This window comes from Esox lucius, chromosome 7, assembly GCF_011004845.1.
Source record: "Esox lucius isolate fEsoLuc1 chromosome 7, fEsoLuc1.pri, whole genome shotgun sequence".
Classification (NCBI taxonomy): domain Eukaryota; kingdom Metazoa; phylum Chordata; class Actinopteri; order Esociformes; family Esocidae; genus Esox; species Esox lucius.
This window is the reverse complement of record NC_047575.1, coordinates 36249746-36271994: the sequence shown is the minus strand read 5'-3', so window position 1 is coordinate 36271994 and position 22249 is coordinate 36249746. Positions and strand designations below refer to the sequence as shown.

The following is a 22249-nucleotide window of genomic DNA, read 5'->3' as shown; positions in this document are numbered from 1 at the left end:
AAGAGAAAGGTTGACCATTATGAATTTATTACTTGACTATTCACGCCATAGGTTACAAGAAAGAAAGTACTCCTAAGTAGGCTGCTGTACAATCTTTGTTCATGACAGAAACTTTTGAGAGGGCATTGTAATGGTGCTGCATTTCAAGTAGTTTAGACTTCTCCGTTTGCCTTCTGTGGCCTAACACGTTACTAAATCCATTCTCTCCTTCTTCCTCATCCCTCTCTTCGGCGCTGTTCTCTAGCAGTTGGCACTGCCTGTCTCTGTGCCACCACCATTACCAAGGCTGGACCCTTCCCACAGCCATCCCCTGACACAAGGAAAATGCACACCAATGCCTATGGTCTAGTGGAACTGCTCAATAAAGCAAGAGAGGAGGGAGCAATGACAGTGTTGAGACAGAACGGGATGGTCCAATCAAAGTTAAGCTAGCTGGTCCCCTGGGATAGTCACATATCCATCATGTTGAATTCCAGCATTTAGAATGTCTAAAGACAGCTATAGGTTTGAGAATAATAAATATACAGGGAATAAGGCACCTGGCTAATATATCATGGCTAAGGGTTGTTCTTATGCTGTTCTGCACAAAACAATGCAGAGTGACTGTATACAGCTCTTAGCCATGGTGTATTAGCCACATAGGACCCAGACCAAGCAGTGGACACATTTCATTGTTAGGGTAGAACCTTGGATGATTGGTTGGACGATATGGTACATTTCAGCACTAAACACACAAGGGTGTGTGGTTCACATGTGTGTGGTTCATATTCTGGTAAAAAAAAACAAAACTTACTGTTTGAATTGCCTCAGGAAACAGTTTTTAATAGCAATCAGGCAATTGTGGAGTTTGTGGTATATGGCTAATTTACCGCATCTTAGAGATATATCTCATTTGTGGTGAACACTATATTTCTGATAGACTATGATGTCCAACACCCCCAGTGGTTATTAGATGGTTCCGTCCACGGTTGATATAGTTGGTAATGGTTGCCAAGTAGCAGCATACAACTGGTCCAAGCTGTGAAAACACTATCTGACAGTCTTTAGGCCCGGCAGGCAGGTCCAGCTCTGACAGAATTTCCTGGGCTTTCTGCAGTCCTATTGTTTCTTATAAACAAGCAACATGACAGTTGTGGCATCCATCAACATACAAATGGATGTTGTCATTCCAACATTGGAATGACTGCAAGCGGTAATTTAAGTGGACTTTGAATCGATAGGCTGTAAAATATTACACTGCCTGAAAAAGGGAAATGTACAGTTAAATTAAAGAGAGTTGAGCTTATTAATATCGGTGTCACATAGTAACAGCTCCTGTGTTATACAGCACACTGACAGTGAAACATACCTTCTGTATTCTATGTAACTATATATGACACATACGAGCATGGTGTGTCAGGTCAGGTCACTCCCCAATCTCTGAGATAAATCTGGTCTCAAAGCAATCCTAGGTGATGCATGGGAGCCTAAATCGTGAACCACCCGGTCCAACTCATTGTGGATATCCTTAACGGAGACATCATCTCCAAAACCCCACACTTTGTGTTGATTCACATGCATCCATCCTTTCCCTCCACTTTCTTAACGTTCTCCATCTACTCCTAGAGACAGTGGCGATGTTCACACAAGCGCAGACACACACACACACACACACACACACACACACACAGAGGAAACAGTGTTGCAATCACTTCCAGCAGAGGGAGCCATTGCAGTGTTGAAGTCCTGGAACATACAGTAGCGCTGAAGTACTTAATTTGTTTCAAGGTAGAGGAGAACTGCATGGTTATCCTTGACACCGCTAACCAATGACATGCACAACACAACCAAGACTGTTGTAAACTGCTATCGTAAACGCAGTTAGAACTGGAACCCATTCTGTTATTAGACATGTGACATACAGTCTCTTTCAGACAGTCAGGGTTCAAACCAGTTTATAATTAAACTCAGGTCACGTTCATATTTGGAAGTATTGTTACTGAAACAAACCAAAGGTTCATTTCATGTCTTTTAAATAATTAAATAGTTTATTCAATTACTAATGTGGCATTACTAAAATAGTTTACCACAATTGCTAATTGGGAGTTGCTGTTAATGAAAATGTGTTCTCAGTCAGATTTCCTGGTAAAATAGACATACGTGGTCCTGTATACCACGTTTCTCATGTTATAATGGGTCAAACCCCTACAGATACTCTTCTCCAGATCCCTAGAAGTGAACCAAGACATACTGCATGTTCCCTGTCAATTGCCTTTGTTTGGAATTTTTGTATCCCGAAAAAGATAAGAAACAGTCCTTGATGATATAACTTGAAAAACATCACTCCTGTTTCTGGTCTCATATTTTATAACATCCCATTTTGTTTTATAGTTGGGGTAAAAGTTAAGCCATTACAAAAGCTAAAAGCAATTATCTTAAAGTTAGACATGACTTATGGCTGACTTTATTAGACACTGTAAACTGAAACGCGTCAGAAAACAGGCATAAGAAGAAAGGTTCAGCAGTAAAGGAGCTGATATCGTCTGATCCACAGTCTGGCAATAACACATAGTAGAGCTCTAGAGATATCACACACAATAGCTCTTCTGAAATGTTTCAACATTATGGGCGTTCATGTCTGGCTGAGCAGTGGGATGGCCTGTGCAGCCAGCCAGGTTAAAATACATTCAGCATGTTTCAGCATTCTTCCTTCCGACAGTTTTTTCCTCCCTCATTCTTTGCAGCTTGTTCTCCGAAACTGCCACGGATGGTGTCTGTTCTAACGACTGTTGGTGTTGCAAGGAACGTGAATGAACTCTGAATCCTGTATGCTCTCTTTCTCTGCTCTCCCACTCACTATACAGATTTTTCTTCAGGCACTCTCCCCTCTTTCTTCCTCTCATTCTTTCTCTTTCCTTTGCCATTTCTATGAAAGTAGCGCCACCAAGCCTAAAAGGGTACTCTAACATTATGTCATGCATGTCCCGAGTTGTGAATTGAGAACCACTCTCTTTCCAACTTAGAATCTTATGGCTAACTGAAGTATGATAACGATTCTATAGGTTTTACACAAATAACTGATTACACATCCAGCCCAAAATGGAGGGTTTAAAAAGTTATTTTGTTATTCAAGAGTCCTGATCTTTATCTTGAACCATGTTTTGGGACTACACAGTGTTTATTTGTATTCTAATTATTTTCTGATGAGTTCTACGTTGGATTAAGCTCATGATGCATAATTAGTTAATTCTTCAATAATTAATGGGTATGTATAAATGATAACTCCAGATATTTCTATTGAAACTCTAAGACTAGGATGCTAGCTTTAAGCCAGTAGGTTATAGCGTCAGGAAGTACATCTACTGTACAGTGGAATCATACCATCAAGATATTACTGCACGATTTCCCAGTCCCTAATTAGTTTCCTTTTTGCCCTTGCATACGTGGTTCAAATGAAAGGCTTGATGATTAGTTCAACTGAGTGTGAATGCTGGTACAAACACAGAAGGGCATCGCTTTGGGTCACAAGGACTGGACAACACTGAAATCCAGTAGAGGAAGATTAAAAGGCCAGATGGGATCATGCCATTGATAGATGATGGAGCTTACAGCCACTGCAGTACAGGACACCCTGCACCAGTTGCCATGGTTATGAAGAATGGGACAGGCAGAAGTGATTGCCAGAGGGTCACAGTTCATGAAACTTAACAGGGTTAATTAAACTTTGCAACTTTTAATGTTTTTTTTTCTTTTTTGAAACTGCACAGCATTTAATGAAACTTTGTGGCTACTGTACTTTTGAAAATAGTTTTTTGATAGCGTGATTGCACCTTAGGGCCAGTGTTCAACATGTTAAAATATGGCTATTTTCCAGGCTACCCCTGTGCACTTATCCACTTTTGGCGAGCATTCCTGCGTCCGGTATTCAAGCATGATGCAAAATGAATACATTAAGTATTCAACAGCTGCCAACATTGAGTTTATCTGAGCTTTGGCCTCTGAAAAAGATCCCTGCATTGAGATGTGTGGTTAGATCTAGCAAAAGGTCATGTCACAAAATGTTGATTTGCCCAAACGCAACTGGAACCCTAAAATACAGGGACAATGTCCAAAACATATTTCTAAATCGTTCACACAATATTAATATTGTATGCTCAGATTATGGCTTGATAGTCAAAAGGCTGAAATACAGAGGGATGTGTTACAGTCCAAATGCTTTTGAAATTCACTGGAGCATTTGCCTTGTGTGATTTAACTAATCACAAACAATCCCAAAGAAAATGAGGTTGAGGGGCGCAGCGGGTTGCTTGGGGAGGGGGACGTACTTGCTCTGTTTTAACAGGACAGAAGTAATCACTGTCTTCAAAACCAGTGACTGAATTGTGAGATTTTCTTTTAACCCAAGAGACCACAGACGGACGATCATGTGACAGGAACCCACCGTTAAAAAAGACATTGTAGATTTTTTTTTAAGCTCGATCGTCCAATCATAACATAGTCCATGGCTAAATATGTGGTTACTTCTAGTGATACATTTCAGATATTTAATGTAGCCCAGTCTACAATTTAAAGTCTGAAGAAGGGGCTAAGCTCCACTTCCACATGACAGCAAATTACATAGTACCTGCAAGTGATTTGCAGTCGTCCGGAACATGTTTAGACTGTTAGCACTGCTCTGATATTACAGTCATACACCAACACGTTTGTTCATACATCCAGGATGGCACTGATATTACAGGCATACACCAACACGTTTGTTCATACATCCAGGATGGCACTGATATTACAGGCATACACCAACACGTTTGTTCATACATCCAGGATGGCACTGATATTACAGGCATACACCAACACGTTTGTTCATACATCCAGGATGGCACTGATAGAGGGCCAGCTAGGGTAAACAGACAGTCCTCTACCCTCATTAAGATAACAATCACTACATAGTACGAAACAGTTTAGGTTGTTGTGATTTTGTTTGCTGCACTTACTATGCGCAGATTGAAAACAGACACATGAACAGAGTAACATTTAAACAAATGCCTCAAAGAAAGTAGATAATTTCAGTATAATTTATCCTATATCAACCCTTTTCTTCATTTAATTAATTGTAACAAACAATACAAATATATGCAGTGGTATAAAATAAGCAGTTTAAAGTGTTCCGTTTCTTGTCGTTGTGAACTATCGTTTGAATTTCCTCTTAAATTTCTTCCCTCTTTGGCTGGTTCTGGAGGAGGAAGAGGTGGTTGTAGAGGAAGAGTATTGATGTTTGAAGTCTATAAGGCAGTCTGTGGCTTCGGAGATCGAGGTGAACGACCGAATGGGCGAGGTGCTCACTACGAAACCTGGGGCCGTGAAGTCTCCACTTCCCCCAGACTCCGCTACTTCCAGATCACCTGCCTGGTCACTGGAATAACATTCAGAGGTTAAACGAAGCAAAGTCAGCATGTTCATGAGAAGATTGTAGCACAACATTCTGCAACTGAACATATTTCTTACTGGCCAGGACCAGGTGGCTTCTGCCCGTGTTGTTCTTACAGAACACCACCCATGTGTTAGTAAAGGCAGTAACCTGAATGATGTTAATACAGGGCTACTGTGGATAGTCGTGTTTCAGAGAATCAGGCAACCAATAAAATATGCGCTCTGCTTATTCACGGTCTCATATTAACAAAATGTGTTAACATGCATTCATTAATGGAAATTGACAATTGTGAAGACAAATCATTCCTTTCAAACGGATCCACAACCAAACAGTTGACTGCGGACCAGTGTAAAGAGTTATAACAGACATGCCCAATCTGTCTGTGGAGACTCCACTCCCTACCAAAGGCAGGGTACTGCTAATGTCAACAAAATCAACAAAAGTATCAAGTATCAACAAAAACAAATCCACACAAACTATATCTAATGGTGTGTACCTGTGTTGGTTCTGGAAGGTAGTGTCACATGGTCTTGTCTCAGCATTCACTAGACAGAGAACAAGTAGAGTAAAAAGACTGGCTTTGATTTTCACCCATTCAAACAGGGTAAAAAAAAAAGACATTACAGGTGGAGAGAATGAATCAAGTTTACCTGAACTTCTGTGTTCTGTCTGCTCCAATGCTCTCAGCAAGTGTCCACTCTGAAAGATCATCATATAGGGAAGGAAGACCACATAAGCAATGATGAGAACTAGGGTCACCACACAATCAACTAAACAATGGTCTATTATAGCTACCTCGGTTGTTTGATAACTACCTGTAGGGCTGCACAATTTGGGTTACAATTATATTTTCTCCCACCATAAGTTTGTTTGTAGGCACCGACATTGAAGCTAAAACCTTTAATAACCATGCTGAGGTGTAAGTGGGACAATATCTTGGTGCCACTCGCTAACTTGAAGCAGAAATCTTCGCTAGCATTTGAAGTGTTAACTCAATCTAACACTGAAAAACCATCAAGTATTTAAACAAAATTAGTCCAGGTATTTAAGTTATCTACAATACCTACAGCACCCGCAAGAAAAACAATTAAGGACATACGACACATGCCGTTGCCTTATGTGAAGAGCATTTCATTCACCTTTTTTGGAGCTGAAAATCGCATAAGTTGGCGATTTGGAGATTGCACATGTCAATATGGTAATTTTGATTAATTGTGCAGCCCTAACTACCTGTATATATTGTGTACAGTGACTTAGGAAAACATTTAAACCACTTGATTATCTTCACATATGTTGAGTTTTACATTAATTTTTACAAAATAACCACTCAAAAAAGACAGTGAAAACGTGTTTAGAAATATGCACAATTTTTTTGAAAACAATCAAAAATATCTAATGTACATACAGCTCTAGAAATAATTAAGAGACCACTGCAAAATTATCAGTTTCTCTGGCTTTAATATTCATAGATATGCGTTTGTAAAATGAACAGTTTTTTTTATTCTATAAACTAATGACAACATTACTTCCAAATTCCAAATAAAAATATTGTCATTTAGAGTATTTATTTGCAGAAAATAACAACTGGTCAAAATAACCAAGAAAATATGCATTGTTTTCAGACCTCAAATAATGCAAAGAAATGTAAATGTTTTAACTGTTGGTTGTCTTAATGCCACTCCTGGCACAAAAATTCAAGTAGCTCGGCTTGTTTGATGGCCTGTGACCATCCATCTTCCTCTTGTTCAAATTCCAGAGGTTTTCAATGGGGTTCAGGTCTGGAGATTGGGCTGGCCATGACAGGGTCTTGATCTGGTGGTCCTCCATCCACACATTGATTGACCTGGCTGTGTGGCATGGAGCATTGTCCTGTTGGAAAAACCAATTCTCGGAGTTGGGGAACTTTGTCAGGGTAGAACGAAGCAGGTGTTTTTCCAGGATAACCTTGTACTTGGCTTTTTTCATGCGTCCTTCAAAAAGACAAAACTGCCCGATTCCAGCCTTGCTGAAGCATCACCGATCATCCACAAAATTTCACAGTGGGAGTGAGATACTCAGGCCTGTAGGCCTCTCCAGGTCTCCATCTAACCATTAGACGACCAGGTGTGGGGGAAAGTAGAAAATGTGACTTGTCAGAGAGAATGACCTTACTCCATTTCTCTACGGTCCAATCCTTATGGTCTTTTGCAAACTTCAACCTGGCTCTTCTTTGCTTCTCATTGATGAAGGGCTTTTTTCTAGCTTTCCACAACTTCAACCCTGCCACTAGGAGCCTGTTTCGAACCTTCCTCGCCATGCACTTCCCCCCAGCTGCTGTTTGCCGTTCTTTTAGTAGGTCACTTGATGTCATCCTATGGTTGCTGAGTGACATTTGAATGAGTTGACATTCTTTGACATTTTCAGGATAGAAGCAACCTGACGCTCACTTGTATCCCTCTGCCAGTAACGCCAGAATTGAACCCTTCTTTTCCTCACGCAAAGATTTTCTTTTCAACTCTTTTGTCATGCTGAATAGTTATTTCTTAATTCAAAAGGACCTTTGAGGTACTACTTGCACTGTTTTTGCCATCCAGCAGGTCCTATTGCAAGAGGATAGTGATGACCACAGCAGTGGTTTTTATACTTTTCCTCATTAAATTATCTGAGAGCAAATGAACAGAATAAAATGCAGGTGTCCTTGAATAAAACCTGATCCATTGCAAACAAGACTTCTGGGGCAAACATTAATTTTTTCAGCACAACAACGACCGCAAAGCACAAAGCCATGACAACGTCGGAGTGGCTTCAGGACAAGACCGCGATTGTCCTTGAGTGGATCAGACAAAACCTGGACGTAAATCCAAATGAAGACCTGCCTGATGTTAAACATCTACCTGAAGATCTCAGTTCACCAACACACCCCATGCAATCTGACAGCTTGAGAGGATCCCCATGGAAGAATAAGAGAAACTATCCAAATGCAGATATGGAAAGCTGCTACAAGCGTACCCAAGACTCGAAGCGGTGATGGCTGCCAAATCTTCATTGACACAGTACTGAAACAATCTGAATTCGTATGAGATATTTCAGGGTTTTCTTCCCCTCTTACACAAAGTTTACACTTCGTCATTATGGGGTATTAGTACAGACCGATGGCAAAAACTAAAACGTGACAAATAATAAATTCAGCATAAATTCAACAGCAAAACTTGGGTTCTGAATACTGGTAATATTGGGCAGTAGTACTAACTAGCCGGTACCTGTTCAACCCTTGATGCAGCCCTGGAGACCGGTTTGTTCTTGATGCAGTCCTCCACATGCTTCCCATAGTCCCTCAAAGGAAACAACTGCTGACAAACATAGCACTTCTCTGTCTGCCCCCTCCTGTGGAGACAACACAACAGGACCGGTTAAAAGGACTAGAATGTAACGACACAACATCCCCTCAGAGGGACTGAAGTTTAGACACTTTGGTTAACACGCAAAAGCAACTCTGCAAACAATATCCACATCTGTGAATCTGAATTATTTATCTCATTGGGATATCCCCACGTACCCATCCATATCTTATTGGGAGTCATATGTTCACGGTCAGGCGTGACCCAACTCTATGCGTATGTCAGGTGTGACCCAACCCTATGCATCTTGAATCGTTAGAAACTTCTAACTGGCTTGGTGGGAAACAAAAGCCATTTTGACACCTATACCCATTTGTTTTAGGGCGGCTTTGGTCTAGTGAAGCAGAAAAGTATCAAGTCTGTTGAAACTTCTAATTGGTCGCTCTCTCTCGTTAATAGGCCTACTAGGTTTGTTAATAGTCTAACAACAATGTTAAACATAAGTTATGGCACATTGGTATTTAGGGCTGGGCGATAAAACGATAATGATAATTATCGCGGAATAATTTTTCTCGAAAAAACGATATCAAGAGTTCGATAAATGCTCGATATAATGTTTACGCTCTATGCGAAATGCTGCGCATGCGTTTTGCAGACAGGGCTTCCGTGTGCCGCACGCGGTGTTTTTGACAGACACACACAGTGGCTGACAGGCTTTGGAGGAGTTGAGTGGAGCAAGAAAAATGAGCGATAGAAGTGAAGAAAATGCAACCCCCACGACCAGCTCATCGGAGGACACAGACATCGTTGACAAGAAAGGTCACTCAACTTCAGTGGTTTGGAAATATTTTGGCTATTTGCGATCTGACAAGAAACAGAGCGACGTGCACTGCAAACTGTGGGGACGACTAGTGCCATCAAAGACAGGCAATACCACAAACCTGTTTCATCATTTAAAACAATGTCACCCTTTAGAACACGAAGAAGCAAAGACATTACAGTCTCAATCCCAAAAAAGTGTTAGTGGCCGTCAACCATCTACAAGCACCAAAGCGACTCAGCAAAGTATAATATCATCATTTTCACACGCCCTGCCTTACGACAAAAAAACAAAAAGACACGAAGACATCACAAAAGCAGTTGCTTATTTCATTGCAAAAGACATGCTTCCCATTAGCGTTGTCGAAAATGAGGGATTTAAGAAACTTATCCGCGTCCTTGACTCCAGATACGAGCTACCTGGCCGAAAACATTTTTCACAGACAGCGATTCCCCGAATGTACACGGAGTGCAGGGAGAAGGTAGAGCGGCAGCTGCAAAATGTACAATTCTTCGCCTCTACTTCTGATATGTGGTCTAGTCGCACATCTGAGCCTTATCTGAGCCTCACTGTTCATTTTATTGATAATGACTGGAATCTTCAGAGCAAATGCCTCCAAACGGCTTACTTTCCTGAAGATCATACAGGTGAAGTTATTGCCCAAGGATTGATTGACGCACTCGCCTCCTGGGGGCTAAGTGAAGACCGACAATCGTGCATCACAACGGATAGTGGTACAAACATGGTAAAAGCCACTTCACTCAACAAATGGACACGACTTCAGTGTTTTGGTCATCGACTACACTTGGCTATTGGTAAGTTTTAGTCTCCGTTCTCCATTTAGTAATACAACTGCTGTAGAAGTAATAGAAATAATAATAATAAAAAAAGAAAATAATTAAAGAATGAAATCATTATTTTATTACTCCTTTGTTCTTATAGGTTCATGATTATAAGCATGATGAAGCAATATTTAAAACTGAAACATAAGCTGATTTAAATTGTAATATGATTATTATGATAAAAAAAATATAGGCTATATCAAATGATGATGATAAAGTACATTTTTAAAAGAATCAAATCTAAAACTAAAACTAATTTATTAGTCCTTTGTTGTTAAAGGTTAGTGATTACAAACATGAAGCAATATTTAAACCTGAAATATTTAATATGAATATTCTGTTATAATATCTATGTTTAGAACTTCAGATGTTTTTTTTAACATACTATTGTGGACTTATTCAGATACTTTCTTTTCTTTGCTCATATTTTCTCTCTATTTCCTTTCCTTCCTCAGAAAGAGCAGGGAAGGACAAGAGGATGGATCGAGCCGTTGGGCTTTGTAAAAAAGTAGTGGCTGCCTTCTCCTTCTCCTGGAAAAAGAAGAGAGACCTTGCAACTGCTCAGGAAGAACTTAAACTGCCGAAGCACAAGCTGGTGACAGAGTCACCTACCAGGTGGGGATCCCGTCAAAAGATGGTGGCAAGGATGATTGAGCAGCACAAGGCTATCTCTCAGGTACTCTCTGCTGACAAGAAAACCAGGCACTTGGTGCCCACCTGGCAGGACATTGAAGTGCTGGAGTCAATGAACGAGGCCTTAAAGCCACTTCTTGAGTTCACAGATTCACTCTCTGGTGAATCTTATGTGAGTGTGTCCTACCTCAAGCCTGTGCTGCACCTCTTCAGAACAGAGCTCCTGAATCCCTCTGATGATGACACACAGCTCACAAAGGACATAAAGACAGCAGTCATAGAATATCTCAATGAGAAGTACGATGACGAGATAACAGACCAACTGCTTGATATGGCATCATTGCTTGACCCGCGCTTCAAGACTCAATATATCAGGCCAGACAAGATTGAGGCAATCAAAACAAGAGCAGTGACTGAGATTCTGAAAATGGAGGGAGACCCAGGCCCATCCACTTCACAGGCTTCATGCAGAACAGAAGAACTAGAGGCAGAGGGAGGCGCTGCTGCAGCTCTTCCTGTAAAGAAGCAGAGGAAGTCACTGGGCAGTTTTTTTAAGAAACCATGCCCCAGCAACACAGGACTCAGTGACATGCAGGCAGTGGAGGGGGAGCTGGAAAACTACCTCATGGGTCCAGATGCAGACAGTGAAACAGAACCCCTGGATTGGTGGAAGGTGTATGACAAAAAGTTTCCTAAAGTGAGCCAACTAGCAAGGCGCTACTTGTGCATCCCTGCTACCAGCTCCCCCTCTGAGAGGATTTTTAGCAGAGGTGGGAACATTGTGACCTGTCATAGGGCAGCTTTAAAACCTGAAACTGTAGACAAGCTTGTCTTTCTTGCCCGTAACTTGTAAAGTTAAAAAATATATATACTGACTGACCACAGTTAAGATTTATTTTATTTATTATTGAAGGTTTGGCATGCTGACCAGAAAGAATTAAAAATATATATTTTTGTTTATTGACAAACATTATCTTTAAATCACTTTAATTTTGCATTTGCAGTCAGCAGAGCCAAAGCCAAGTGTCATACAGTATCATTACAGTTCTTGATTTTTCTATAAAGATATTTACTTCATATATTCTATTCTATTTATATTAATTTTCTACTCTATTAATGTTGATTTTAGTAATAAATAAATCTACCTCAGTTTTGATAAATTGTTCACCTGTTTGGGAAGTGTTTGTCATGTTTTGACAATAAAGAATAGTTTAAAACCACAATTAACTGTCTGGTTTCTACATCTTTCACTCAGGAACAAAAATATGCCATTAATCTTCAAATAAATAAATATTTGATATTTATCGTGATAATTATCGATATCGACTGATATGGAAAATTATATCGTGATATTTTTTTTGGGTCATATCGCCCATCCCTATTGGTATTTGACCTTTTGGTGAGCTGCCCTGCATGGCACTCCCTAGGCTTCACTGTTACACAGTACCAGACTACTGCAACGCCATTCGAGCTCAAAACATTGACACCATCAATCAACGACAGTACCGTTATCATTTTTTCTTCTCACAGTCAAAGCTCGGTGTCCACCGACTCACACCTCACCAAGCCGTTGTTCTGCTCAACGAACCAGGGAGGATCCACAACCGAGCGTGCCGGAGACCAAACGTACCCTAAGAAACGGTAGGGCGCCCCTATGACAAGACATCACTGACCGAAATACGACCAATCCACCCTGGACACTTTCATTACTCAGGATCCAAACTCCTGATCAAACTCCTGATCGCAATGACGCAGCGATGCTGCCAGGCAGTGGATTAAGAACACGGCACCAGCCTGGGTCCAGACAACGGTTTCAGAACTAACCCGAACCATCACGGTAGGCTACAGCAGTGGTTTATTTGAGCCTGACAACCTAATAAAAGTGAGTTCAGATTGTGCCCACGCATAAAAGCAGTCATGTACAGGAAACACGTGGCTCTTTAACCTGCAACACCGACTCCAGACCTGCTGTCTTGATTGTACCATAACCGCCGGAGCCGTCCGGGCAATCAGGCTAACTGATCTTGAAACTGTTGGGACTAACTTCTGAGAAGTCAAATAAGGAAACGGCTGCGTTTGTGGGGGATTTTTGGATACTAAAGTGGACAATTATTGGTTCACCAACATAATCCCATAGTGTAGGGGCCCAGGCCAATGAATCCTGACATTCATTTCGTTTATATCTTAATGGGGGCGCTCTGCTACTCCGGATAAGTGATCGTAAAGACGCATTTGCCAGGGAAATTAAGTGCTTGTCCAACGCCTCATTGATACCATGCCAGCGGCGCAAACGTCAGCCACCGAAATACCTCATGCCGACAGAAGTGTATCTTAGGCCAGGAAGGCCTGGGTCTGCTGACGTCCCCGCTAGGCTACTTGTTTACTCAGTCCGCTGTACTGCTGTGTTTTTCGACCACATTCTCATGAGTCCCAATGCCGCGGAGGCCTGCCAGGCCACTCTCCCTCCCACGCCCCCATCTGTTCCAGGACCTCCCGGTTAACAAACCGAGCGCTGCTCTACAGTAGCACTGGGAACAATCATTCAGCCTACAGACCTACTCTGTGAATTGAGTCTAGGTATAAAAGAATAGCCGGCGGACAAAGGTAAATCTGCTCATACCTACTTACTTGCTAGAGCCAGAAGAGCTGGGCTGTTCCTCTCCAATGAGCTCTCCTCTTCTGGTTCTTTTCCTACAAGCCTTCACTGCAACGACATATCAAGAAAACAGCTGCTTAACATCCTGGGTCCCAATGTGACCACTGCCTTGCACTGTTTGTCTACATCCTTGGGTGACGTACAGAAATGAGTTTAGACTGAGCCAAATAATGAACAGGTCACACACGTCTCGCTGGGTGCTCTCACCTTGTGACTGGACCTCTTGGGCCATCATCTCCTCTTCCTGCAGGTTGGCACTACTACCGTCACAGTAGGCAGCGTGCATCTCAACCTCCGTCAGGGGGAAGGAGCGCATGCACATGGGACAGTCCACGCCGGGGGTCTGTTGGGGGGCAGGCTCCGGGACACCCCTGTGTACCTCCCTCTCCTGCTCCTCCTCCATCCTCACATCCTCCCCAGGGGCAGGACACCCCCCCAGGCTGGTCTTACTCTCCTCTCCATCCACCTCCATCCCCTCTTCAGGTTGCTCCAGGGGATGGGGTGAGGAGAGAAAGATCTGGATCTGAGGCAGGAACTGGCTCTCTGGCTGGGGCTGGGAGGAACGAGCAGAGTATCAACAGAAACGTCACAGGTCTATTTATACAGCCACCATTAACAGGCGCAGAAGAACCCTTGCAAACTAGTGTCATTTAAGGGGAAGATGTTACTGACCTGTGGAGGGCTGGTAACCATCAGCTCTTGGGAGCTGTCATCACTGAGTTGAGTCTCTGCCACCAGAATCAACAAGAACAAATAGAAGCAGGACAGTGAGAGCTACACAATACAGTGAAGATGACATCCCTCTTGATACAGTCCAAAAAGGCACCGTTTTATAAAATACTTAAAATAATTAACCAAAGTGAACCATCATTTCAGCAATGTACCTGGTTACCCAAAGTGAATCATCATTTCAGCATTGTACCTGGTTAACCAAAGTGAATCCTCATTTCAGCATTGTACCTGGTTAACCAAAGTGAATCCTCATTTCAGCATTGTCCCTGGTTAACCAAAGTGAATCCTCATTTCAGCATTGTCCCTGGTTAACCAAAGTGAATCCTCATTTCAGCATTGTCCCTGGTTAACCAAAGTGAATCCTCATTTCAGCATTGTACCGGGTTAACCAAAGTGAATCCTCATTTCAGCATTGTACCGGGTTAACCAAAGTGAATCCTCATTTCAGCATTGTACCGGGTTAACCAAAGTGAATCCTCATTTCAGCATTGTACCGGGTTAACCAAAGTGAATCCTAATTTCAGCATTGTACCTGGAACCTCCAAGCCACCTACATCCACCTCCACTTCACCCGACAGTCCTTCCCTCTTCTCGTCTCCTCCCATGCCTCCTTCTGAATTCTCTCCATCTCGTTCAGCATCCCCCTTCTTTGCATCCTCCTCCTGCTCCCAGTTTTCCAGTGGTTCAGGAGGTTGTGTTTCTACTAGTCTTCTCACTTCCTTTCTAAGGCTAAGTCTCCTGGAAACAAACACATATTTCATAGAATCTGAGAATATAAAAGAACTGAAAGTTGATACAATTGCGTCACTGAGAACAGTGGAGGCCTCCCTCACCTTCGAGGTAGAATTTGTTGTTCACTGGATTCTGCATGTAATGCAGGAGAGGGAGACTTCTATGGGATGACAAAACAAAGTCATACTTTGCCGGGAGACAGCATCAAGTGTATTGACCTCTCCACATAAGAAAACTATCCCTAAAGGTTTTGCAAGCATTGTAAGAACACATTGGGCTGACAGCACCATCTAGTGGCGAGTGAAAAAAAAGGAACTACCAGAAAGTTTTCGGTGCATTTTGCAATCAGACTATAAGACATGATTTGTGCTTCTAAACGCATATTTTTACACAGCTCATGGAAATGCATAAATGTGAGGCTACAAGCTAGCCTGGCTGACTAACGGCACAGGGAGAGCTGTGACGTACTGCTCTGGACACAAGCCTAATGGAACTGCAATATTCACTTAAGAGCTCCTTTTCGGGGAGGTTTTTGATTGATTCTTAATTATTGTCCATATGCATCAATTCTCAGTAGCAGAGATTTTGAAAGCAAACATGAGGATTTGGTGATACAGTGTTTTAGCAAAAACACATCGTGAAGGGTTAAACCCAAACTAGGGATATCCATCAAGCGAAAGACCACTAATGTATCAATGCCTCTTGCCGACAACATCGAAAGCCCTTTTCCAGTCTCTAACGTCAGGAGGACATTGAGTCAGGTGTCAGCCAGGCTAGCTCCAATCTGCCTATAATAAGAACACAGAGTCTGAATGAACACTCACCTCCTGGTGGTCAGGAGAGTACACAAACACTTCCTGAGGTTCCTTCCACTCCAGTCTTCCTCTCCTCCCTCTCACTTCCCTCCCCTTCGGTGATGGCTGCCTCTCCCTTTTTGCTCTCTCCTCCTCCTCCTCCTCCTCATCATCTAGCACTTCCACTACCTCTTCTTCATGTTGTTTTTCCCCTCTCACACCATCTTCATCCTCCTCCTCGTCCTCAACAAGTTGTGGGGCCCTGTGCCTCTTAGGCCGTCCCCTCAAGGAGAAAGGTCTCTCCGGAGGCCCAGGGACGACCGGCTCCCCCCAGATGGTCTTCCTCAACAGACCCCTCTGGGCAACCTTTAGACTCTTTTCATACACCTCCAGCTGGGACAGGATCACCTGGAGGGGGGTGACATTACATTAGTTAAACGCTCAGTTTCATAAACCCACTTTTTCCTTTTACGAATGGCAGTTCCCCACATCCAATAGTGACTGAAGGATCACCTGTGTGTATGTGTCTGGGTTCTGGCCCCGCGGACAGAAAGGCACGCCCCAGTAGTAGCGGATCACTCCCTTGTCACCATGGCTGTCCGTGGGGCGGGAGAGGCGGCTAGAGGAGGCCAAGGACTGCTGGGAAGAGGGACATCCGCCAGGGACCCAATCTTGGTTCCCTCTTGCTGCAGCCTGTCCGGGGAGAGAGAGTGGAGAAGCTCCATACATGCCTTTGAAGGTGAACTTCCTGCGCACGTTCTTCCTCTCCCCCTCCTGGCATGCGGGGTCTTGGGATGGGAGGTCGTGTTTGTCGAGAACGAGGCCCGGGCTGTATGCAGGGGAAAGGCGGTGGCGGGTGGAACCAGGTAGACCCTGGACACTTTGTTGCGGGAGGCTTTTCTCCTCGGGGAAGACGGGGCTGGGTGAAGGAGACAGCTGCAGAAGGGGCAGAGAAAACCGACAGACAGGTTTCAGGTGACATCAAACGCTAAACAACCAGCACACCGGCGACAGACATTCCGCGGCAGTTCCCGGGCATCACCGTTGCAGGAACATCTTTCCCGTCGCCGTCGTCATCCGACCAGCGTAGCACCATATCACTGGTCATCTCCGGGATTGGCTGAGTCTCCAGACCCAGCGGAAGGTCTTCTTCTGCAGCGGAGAAAGGGAACAATCATAGCTATACACTCATAGGATGTTGACACAAGAAGCCACATGACGCTACCTGCCGTACTGGTGTTACCAGTTCAGTGTCACATGGTGTAACATGGCTTTGAATGTGCATGGCAGCGTCTACAGGGAAATACACACCTAACCGGGTGCTGACTGTGGTTACAGCTCCCTGTGAGGATTCACCCTCTTGTTTGTCTGGGTGAGCAACTTTATCTGCTACCCGAGGGGCCCTCCTTAAAGGCACAAGTCTCTTGTACAGGGACAGTGTTGTTCTGGGGCTTGGCAGAAGGCACGGTGATGGATCTCTGCTCTTCACAGCAGGGCTTGAACAGTCTGGAGGACCCTCTCTGTCTAAATTGTCATTTGTTGTAGACAGACATTCAACACGGGTCTGTGGACCCTGATCACCTCTGGAAAAGACAGGACTTTTGGGGAAGGTGGGACTCCTCTCTTTCTCTTCTGGTCCTCTGATTGTCTTAGAGAAGACATGGCTTTTGGTCAAAGTTGGAACATGTTGGTCTTCTACTTGTTCTCTATTGGTTTTAATGAAGACTGGACTTCTGGGAAAGGTGGGAGAGGCTTCTTTCTCTTCCTCTCCTGTATCACTGCTGGAGAACATGGTGTTTTTAAGAAAAATTGGACAGGCCTCTTTTTCATCCTTTCCGGAATCAGTTTCAGAACTTTGAGAAAACATGAGACTCCCTTGGCCTGGTTCCTTGTCTAAATCTTTATCTATCTTAGAGAACACAGGGCTTTTGGAGAACACGGGGCTTTTGGAGAACACGGGGCTTTTGGAGAACACGGGGCTTTTGGACTGAGAAGATTGAGAAATCTGAGACATTATAGGAAGGGTTAATTTGGGATTATCCTTTAGTAGGATCCCAGAGGCCTGACCGTCTACGAGGAGGTCCTGGCTAAGCTTCTCCAGACAGAGCACAGGTTTGCAGGTATAGGAAACCATAGTGAAAGGGAATACAGAGGACTTTTTCGAGAGTTGGGACTGGGATTCACTCTTTGTGGAGTCGCTGCAGTCCTGAGATTCCATGGCTTTATCTGAGAGGTCTTCAACAGGCTTCTTCTGAGAGGGGCCCTCCTTAAAATGTCATAAAAAATTTTTATATTAAAAGCATAAACTTATTTGACATGCATTCTGAACTGGTGATGAGTTCAAGATTATGCTAACACATCTATGTTTATTCAACAGAAGAGAAGTTTTTGCTTCTCCCCTGTAATCGGGAATTAACACATATATAAGTCAAACCTAAAATAAAAAAACAGCTTCTCAAGAATTTACAGGCTACCGAGGGTACTTAACAAGTTCCTTGAGTTTGTTTTGATTTTAATTATGAACAAAATGCTGGCAGCATCAAAATAAACAATGATTCAGAGAAAGCTACACACTTTCCAAACGTAGCAGCAGCCTAGAGCACACCCTTTTATTGACAGTATTGCTAAGAAATTGTGTGTTGGGACTAGTTTGGCAATACATGAGAAAAAATGTAATACACTGCGTGCCAAGTTAAGCTCAAGATTACTAAAGAGGCCCATTTGTCAACAAAAGCCAGCATCTTAGTGTCAACAAAGATATGTTCTAGAAACAATGAAATGCATTAACAGCAGAGCTTCGGTATTCTGGGCCATTCTAGATATCAACTTTTTCAGGCTTAGCCTACTTTATTTACAAACTTCACAGTTCAACAACATTTTACCTGTAAGGTATGACAGCTGATTCAAGCCCATGATGAACTTACAAAAAGCTATTCTTGCAAATGAGTTATGAGTGCATATTATTTTGCTATGAGTGCATATTATGTTGATAACCTGATGCAGCAATGGCAGAGCGCCCCTTTAAGGTATGGTACTTTATTAGTTAGCTAGTTGGGTCCATAGAGGCCGCTGTATAAATGCAGAGCTACAGCCATAGTTAAAGAGGCAATGACAAATAAAGGATTATATAGGTCTGTGTCTTAGGACAACTGACCTGCGTGGAATGTAAAGTCTCTGAGGTGGAATCTTGGCTGAGGGGAGGGAACTGGGAGTTGACATTCTGGGTCTGAGAGAAGTCAGGCATATCTGGTAAAGGGCTTCTCTTCCCCCTTTCCCCATCAGGGCATGCCACCCCTACATGGCAGGCTTCATCCCCGTCAGCCACACCATTATTGGGGTAGGAGAGCTTGCGCCTCGGGGGCTGTATACTGCTCCCCTCCTTTGGAGAAGAACTTGGACATTTTTGGGCAGGGTGATGAGTGGGGCTGTCCACCTGGAATAGATATAATTCAATGGTTGGTTTGATCTGAAATAATGGCCTGTACCAGAACACGACAAAAATCACCAGGTTTTTGTATGTATTATTTGCACTTACGTAGAGGCTTTCAGCAATGGCCTTCCTCATGGCCTCCTCCTCCTGTCGTTGCCTGAGAGCAGCGCTGCTGGCCTCCTGTTCACTCAGCCTCATGGCCAAGTCCAGCATCTCCTCCTCTGTCATCTCTGAGAAAAGAGGGGGCTGCTTAAGTACATTACATTACAAAGTTCCATCCAGCAGGGTTTCAGTATTTGCATTCTGCACTACATTAAAATGATGGGAGTTTTTAACAACAAATAAGGAGATGTTGAACAGTGTACCATTTGATCTGGTTTTACTTTCCCTCTCCCGTTTGCGCTCCTCTCTTGATGATCTGAAGTCTTCATCCTAGGTTATACAAGAGATTACATGACTTGTCAAAGATATAGTCCCACAACTTTCTACAGGATTAAATAAAAGTCTAGGTTCCAAATCCAAGTGCAGATTGCTATGCTAACCAGATTCAGTCATTGTAGTATATTAATAACATCGGACAGAAGAGCGGTGAAGGTTTTTAGCTGAAAGGGCAGTAGGTTGCATTCGAACCCACCCCGCAGCACTATATTATAAATGTACTATGGAGGGAGCTGCTTAGACCACACTGAGTTGTTCTTCATCTAGAGCGTGTAGTTTGCTGGCTTAGTCAGTTCGTGTGTGACTTGTGTATTAAGTCAGCCGACAGTAATAACGTTTACTTAATTGGCATTGTATTCCAAACCTAGTGTTATTGTTACCTCGTCGCTGTCTGATATGACAACTCTGTCCTCGTTTTGTTCATCTCCTCGTCGTCGTTTCCTGGGACCGTCATCTGTGTCTCTGTTCTGTTGCTTTTTCCGTGGAGGCATGATGTTGGTGTGTTGAATGCTTCTACTAGTTATGGTTTTTGGCGCATGAGAGATTCGTTAGCTAGCAAACTAGCCTGTTAGCTAGGTCTGCATCAATGTTCCTGAGAATCACGAAGATAAAGTAGAACGTATCATAACGATATGAGTTTAAAATTACAAATTATTATGGATCCAATTTTTCTATGGCAAGATATCTACCCTGACCAAAAGTTTTAGCAAGAATTATGTAGTGCTGCTACTAGCTAAGTCGAACAGTCATACTAGGTTAGCTTGTTAGGTTTGAATCCATCTTCCAAAGAATCGCCAAAAACATGAAAGTAAAACGGTTGTTAAGCATTATTACATTTGTGTTTTAGTTTACAAATCCCTACGCATTCAGTTTTACTAAGCACGATATCTACTTCGAGCAAAGTTTTAGCAACAGGAGTGTTTACAAAACTCGCTTTGAGAAGCCATATTTCTTCGGTCACGTGATAAATTAAGGGCGGGCACTCTTTTTAGCGCGCACACAAACGAAGCGTTTGCCAGGTATAGAATCCCAGGAATGATAAATGTCAGTTAAAGGTTATTTGATGAGTAAATATATTTTTACGGAAAGTTACATATACAAAACTGTTTAATCATTTCCTTTGCCTACAATAAGCCAACAAAATAAATTACATAATAGTTTATTTACCTCTTCCATTCATACAACAAAAAGTAAAAGTGAAGTGTACAAAAATGTAAATGAAACTTTCTCAGGCTTAGAACAGTTGAATAATTTATCTATTTCCCATTTTCCTCATATTATAATTAAAAGTGTGTGTCTAAACTACCTGGGCAGTATCTCATACACCATGCAACAAACGCTCGACTACTGTCTTGGGAATAATACCACCAATACTCAACCACTAGGTGTCAGTGAGATAACTTTTAGATCTGGCTATAGTTTAGCTAGATAGCTCGCTATATTATTTGACTTTTAACCGTTGTCTTATTGTGATTATTTGGTAGCCATAGTGGGGTCATACATTCAAATTGTAACAAACATTCGCGTTTTTAGCCGAGGAAATAGAGCGAGTCTAAAGCCAATATCAGAACATCGATCGGAACATCGTTAGCTACCCCTTCAAGGACACGGTGTTACTGTGGTAACGGAGACAACAGTACTTTGTCGGTGGAAGAATTTCTTCTGCTGCGCTCTAACTCACTTGAAGCAGACTAGCAGTTGTAGTTTAAATGAGGGTGATCACATTTTCATCCCCTAAACCGGGACCCTTGTGTAACCGCACACACACATGTATGCGCTTATGCACGCGTTTTGGTCATCATGCGTGCTTGTGGTTGGTGGAGAGGGGGCGCTTTGAGCTTTGATGAACATTGTTGCTTTGATACGCAGTTGTTTTTTTTGGCTCCGACTCTTATGTGGAAATATTACAGTATTATTATTAGCCTATTATTATGATACATTTTTATAGGCATATAACTTCTCTTGCTTTGTTCGTTAAGTTACAAGGACACTTTTTCAAGATACTTATGCGTGATTATCACTATACAAGATCCCTATAAATCCTAAGGATTTTGCAGTAGTTCTAGATGCCATCCCCTCAGGTGCTACTCTAGCATTCAGGAATGTAAAGTTGGTGACATAACTACTGAAACACCTAACAATGCAATAATATCAAGGACCTAATAAGGAGTAGAGCCAACCTTTTCCTTCAGAACAGCTCCAGTCCTTTTTGGAATGCTGTCAAACAATTCCTGAACTGTGTGTAGTGGGAAATAGCACTCTTCAAGAAGAAAAGCCTCTCGTTCTTTGAGAGATGCAGGAGGTGGATATATACTGTGCACTCTATAACTTTCCATAAACGTTAAATGATGCTCAGATCTGCTTGGGGAGGCCATGGAAGCCATTAGAGGTCATCATAGTATATATTAAATTAATTTTGAAATATTTTAGCAGTGTGTATGGGGGCAT

General features: G+C 42.6%; 2 protein-coding genes across 3 annotated transcripts; one reads left to right on the top strand and one right to left on the bottom strand.

The window, feature by feature from the left end:
- Positions 1 to 5048: 5048 nt before the first annotated feature.
- Positions 5049 to 20773, bottom strand: uimc1 (ubiquitin interaction motif containing 1). Of its 2 annotated transcripts, XM_034293393.1 has the most exons (17): positions 20182 to 20773; positions 19729 to 19795; positions 19469 to 19593; positions 19088 to 19366; positions 17245 to 18199; positions 16976 to 17085; positions 16447 to 16869; positions 15964 to 16341; positions 15241 to 15299; positions 14940 to 15145; positions 14348 to 14403; positions 13883 to 14228; positions 13648 to 13723; positions 8647 to 8770; positions 6058 to 6106; positions 5904 to 5952; positions 5049 to 5389 (listed from the first exon to the last, which is right to left on the bottom strand). In XM_034293393.1, the coding sequence occupies exons 1-17, from the start codon at positions 20290 to 20292 to the stop codon at positions 5164 to 5166; spliced, it is 3639 nt and encodes a 1212-aa protein (XP_034149284.1). In that variant the 5' UTR covers positions 20293 to 20773; the 3' UTR covers positions 5049 to 5163. The 2 variants fall into 2 exon arrangements, with proteins under 2 accessions (XP_034149284.1, XP_034149285.1); XM_034293394.1 differs by lacking the exons at positions 5049 to 5389; positions 5904 to 5952; positions 6058 to 6106 and having other exon boundaries at positions 8685 to 8770; positions 13640 to 13723.
- Positions 9810 to 11937, top strand: LOC114839513 (zinc finger BED domain-containing protein 1-like). The gene is made up of 2 exons (XM_029121065.1): positions 9810 to 10359; positions 10842 to 11937. Exons 1-2 carry the CDS (start codon positions 9888 to 9890, stop codon positions 11870 to 11872), a joined length of 1503 nt encoding a protein of 500 aa, XP_028976898.1. The 5' UTR covers positions 9810 to 9887; the 3' UTR covers positions 11873 to 11937.
- Positions 20774 to 22249: the final 1476 nt, after the last annotated feature.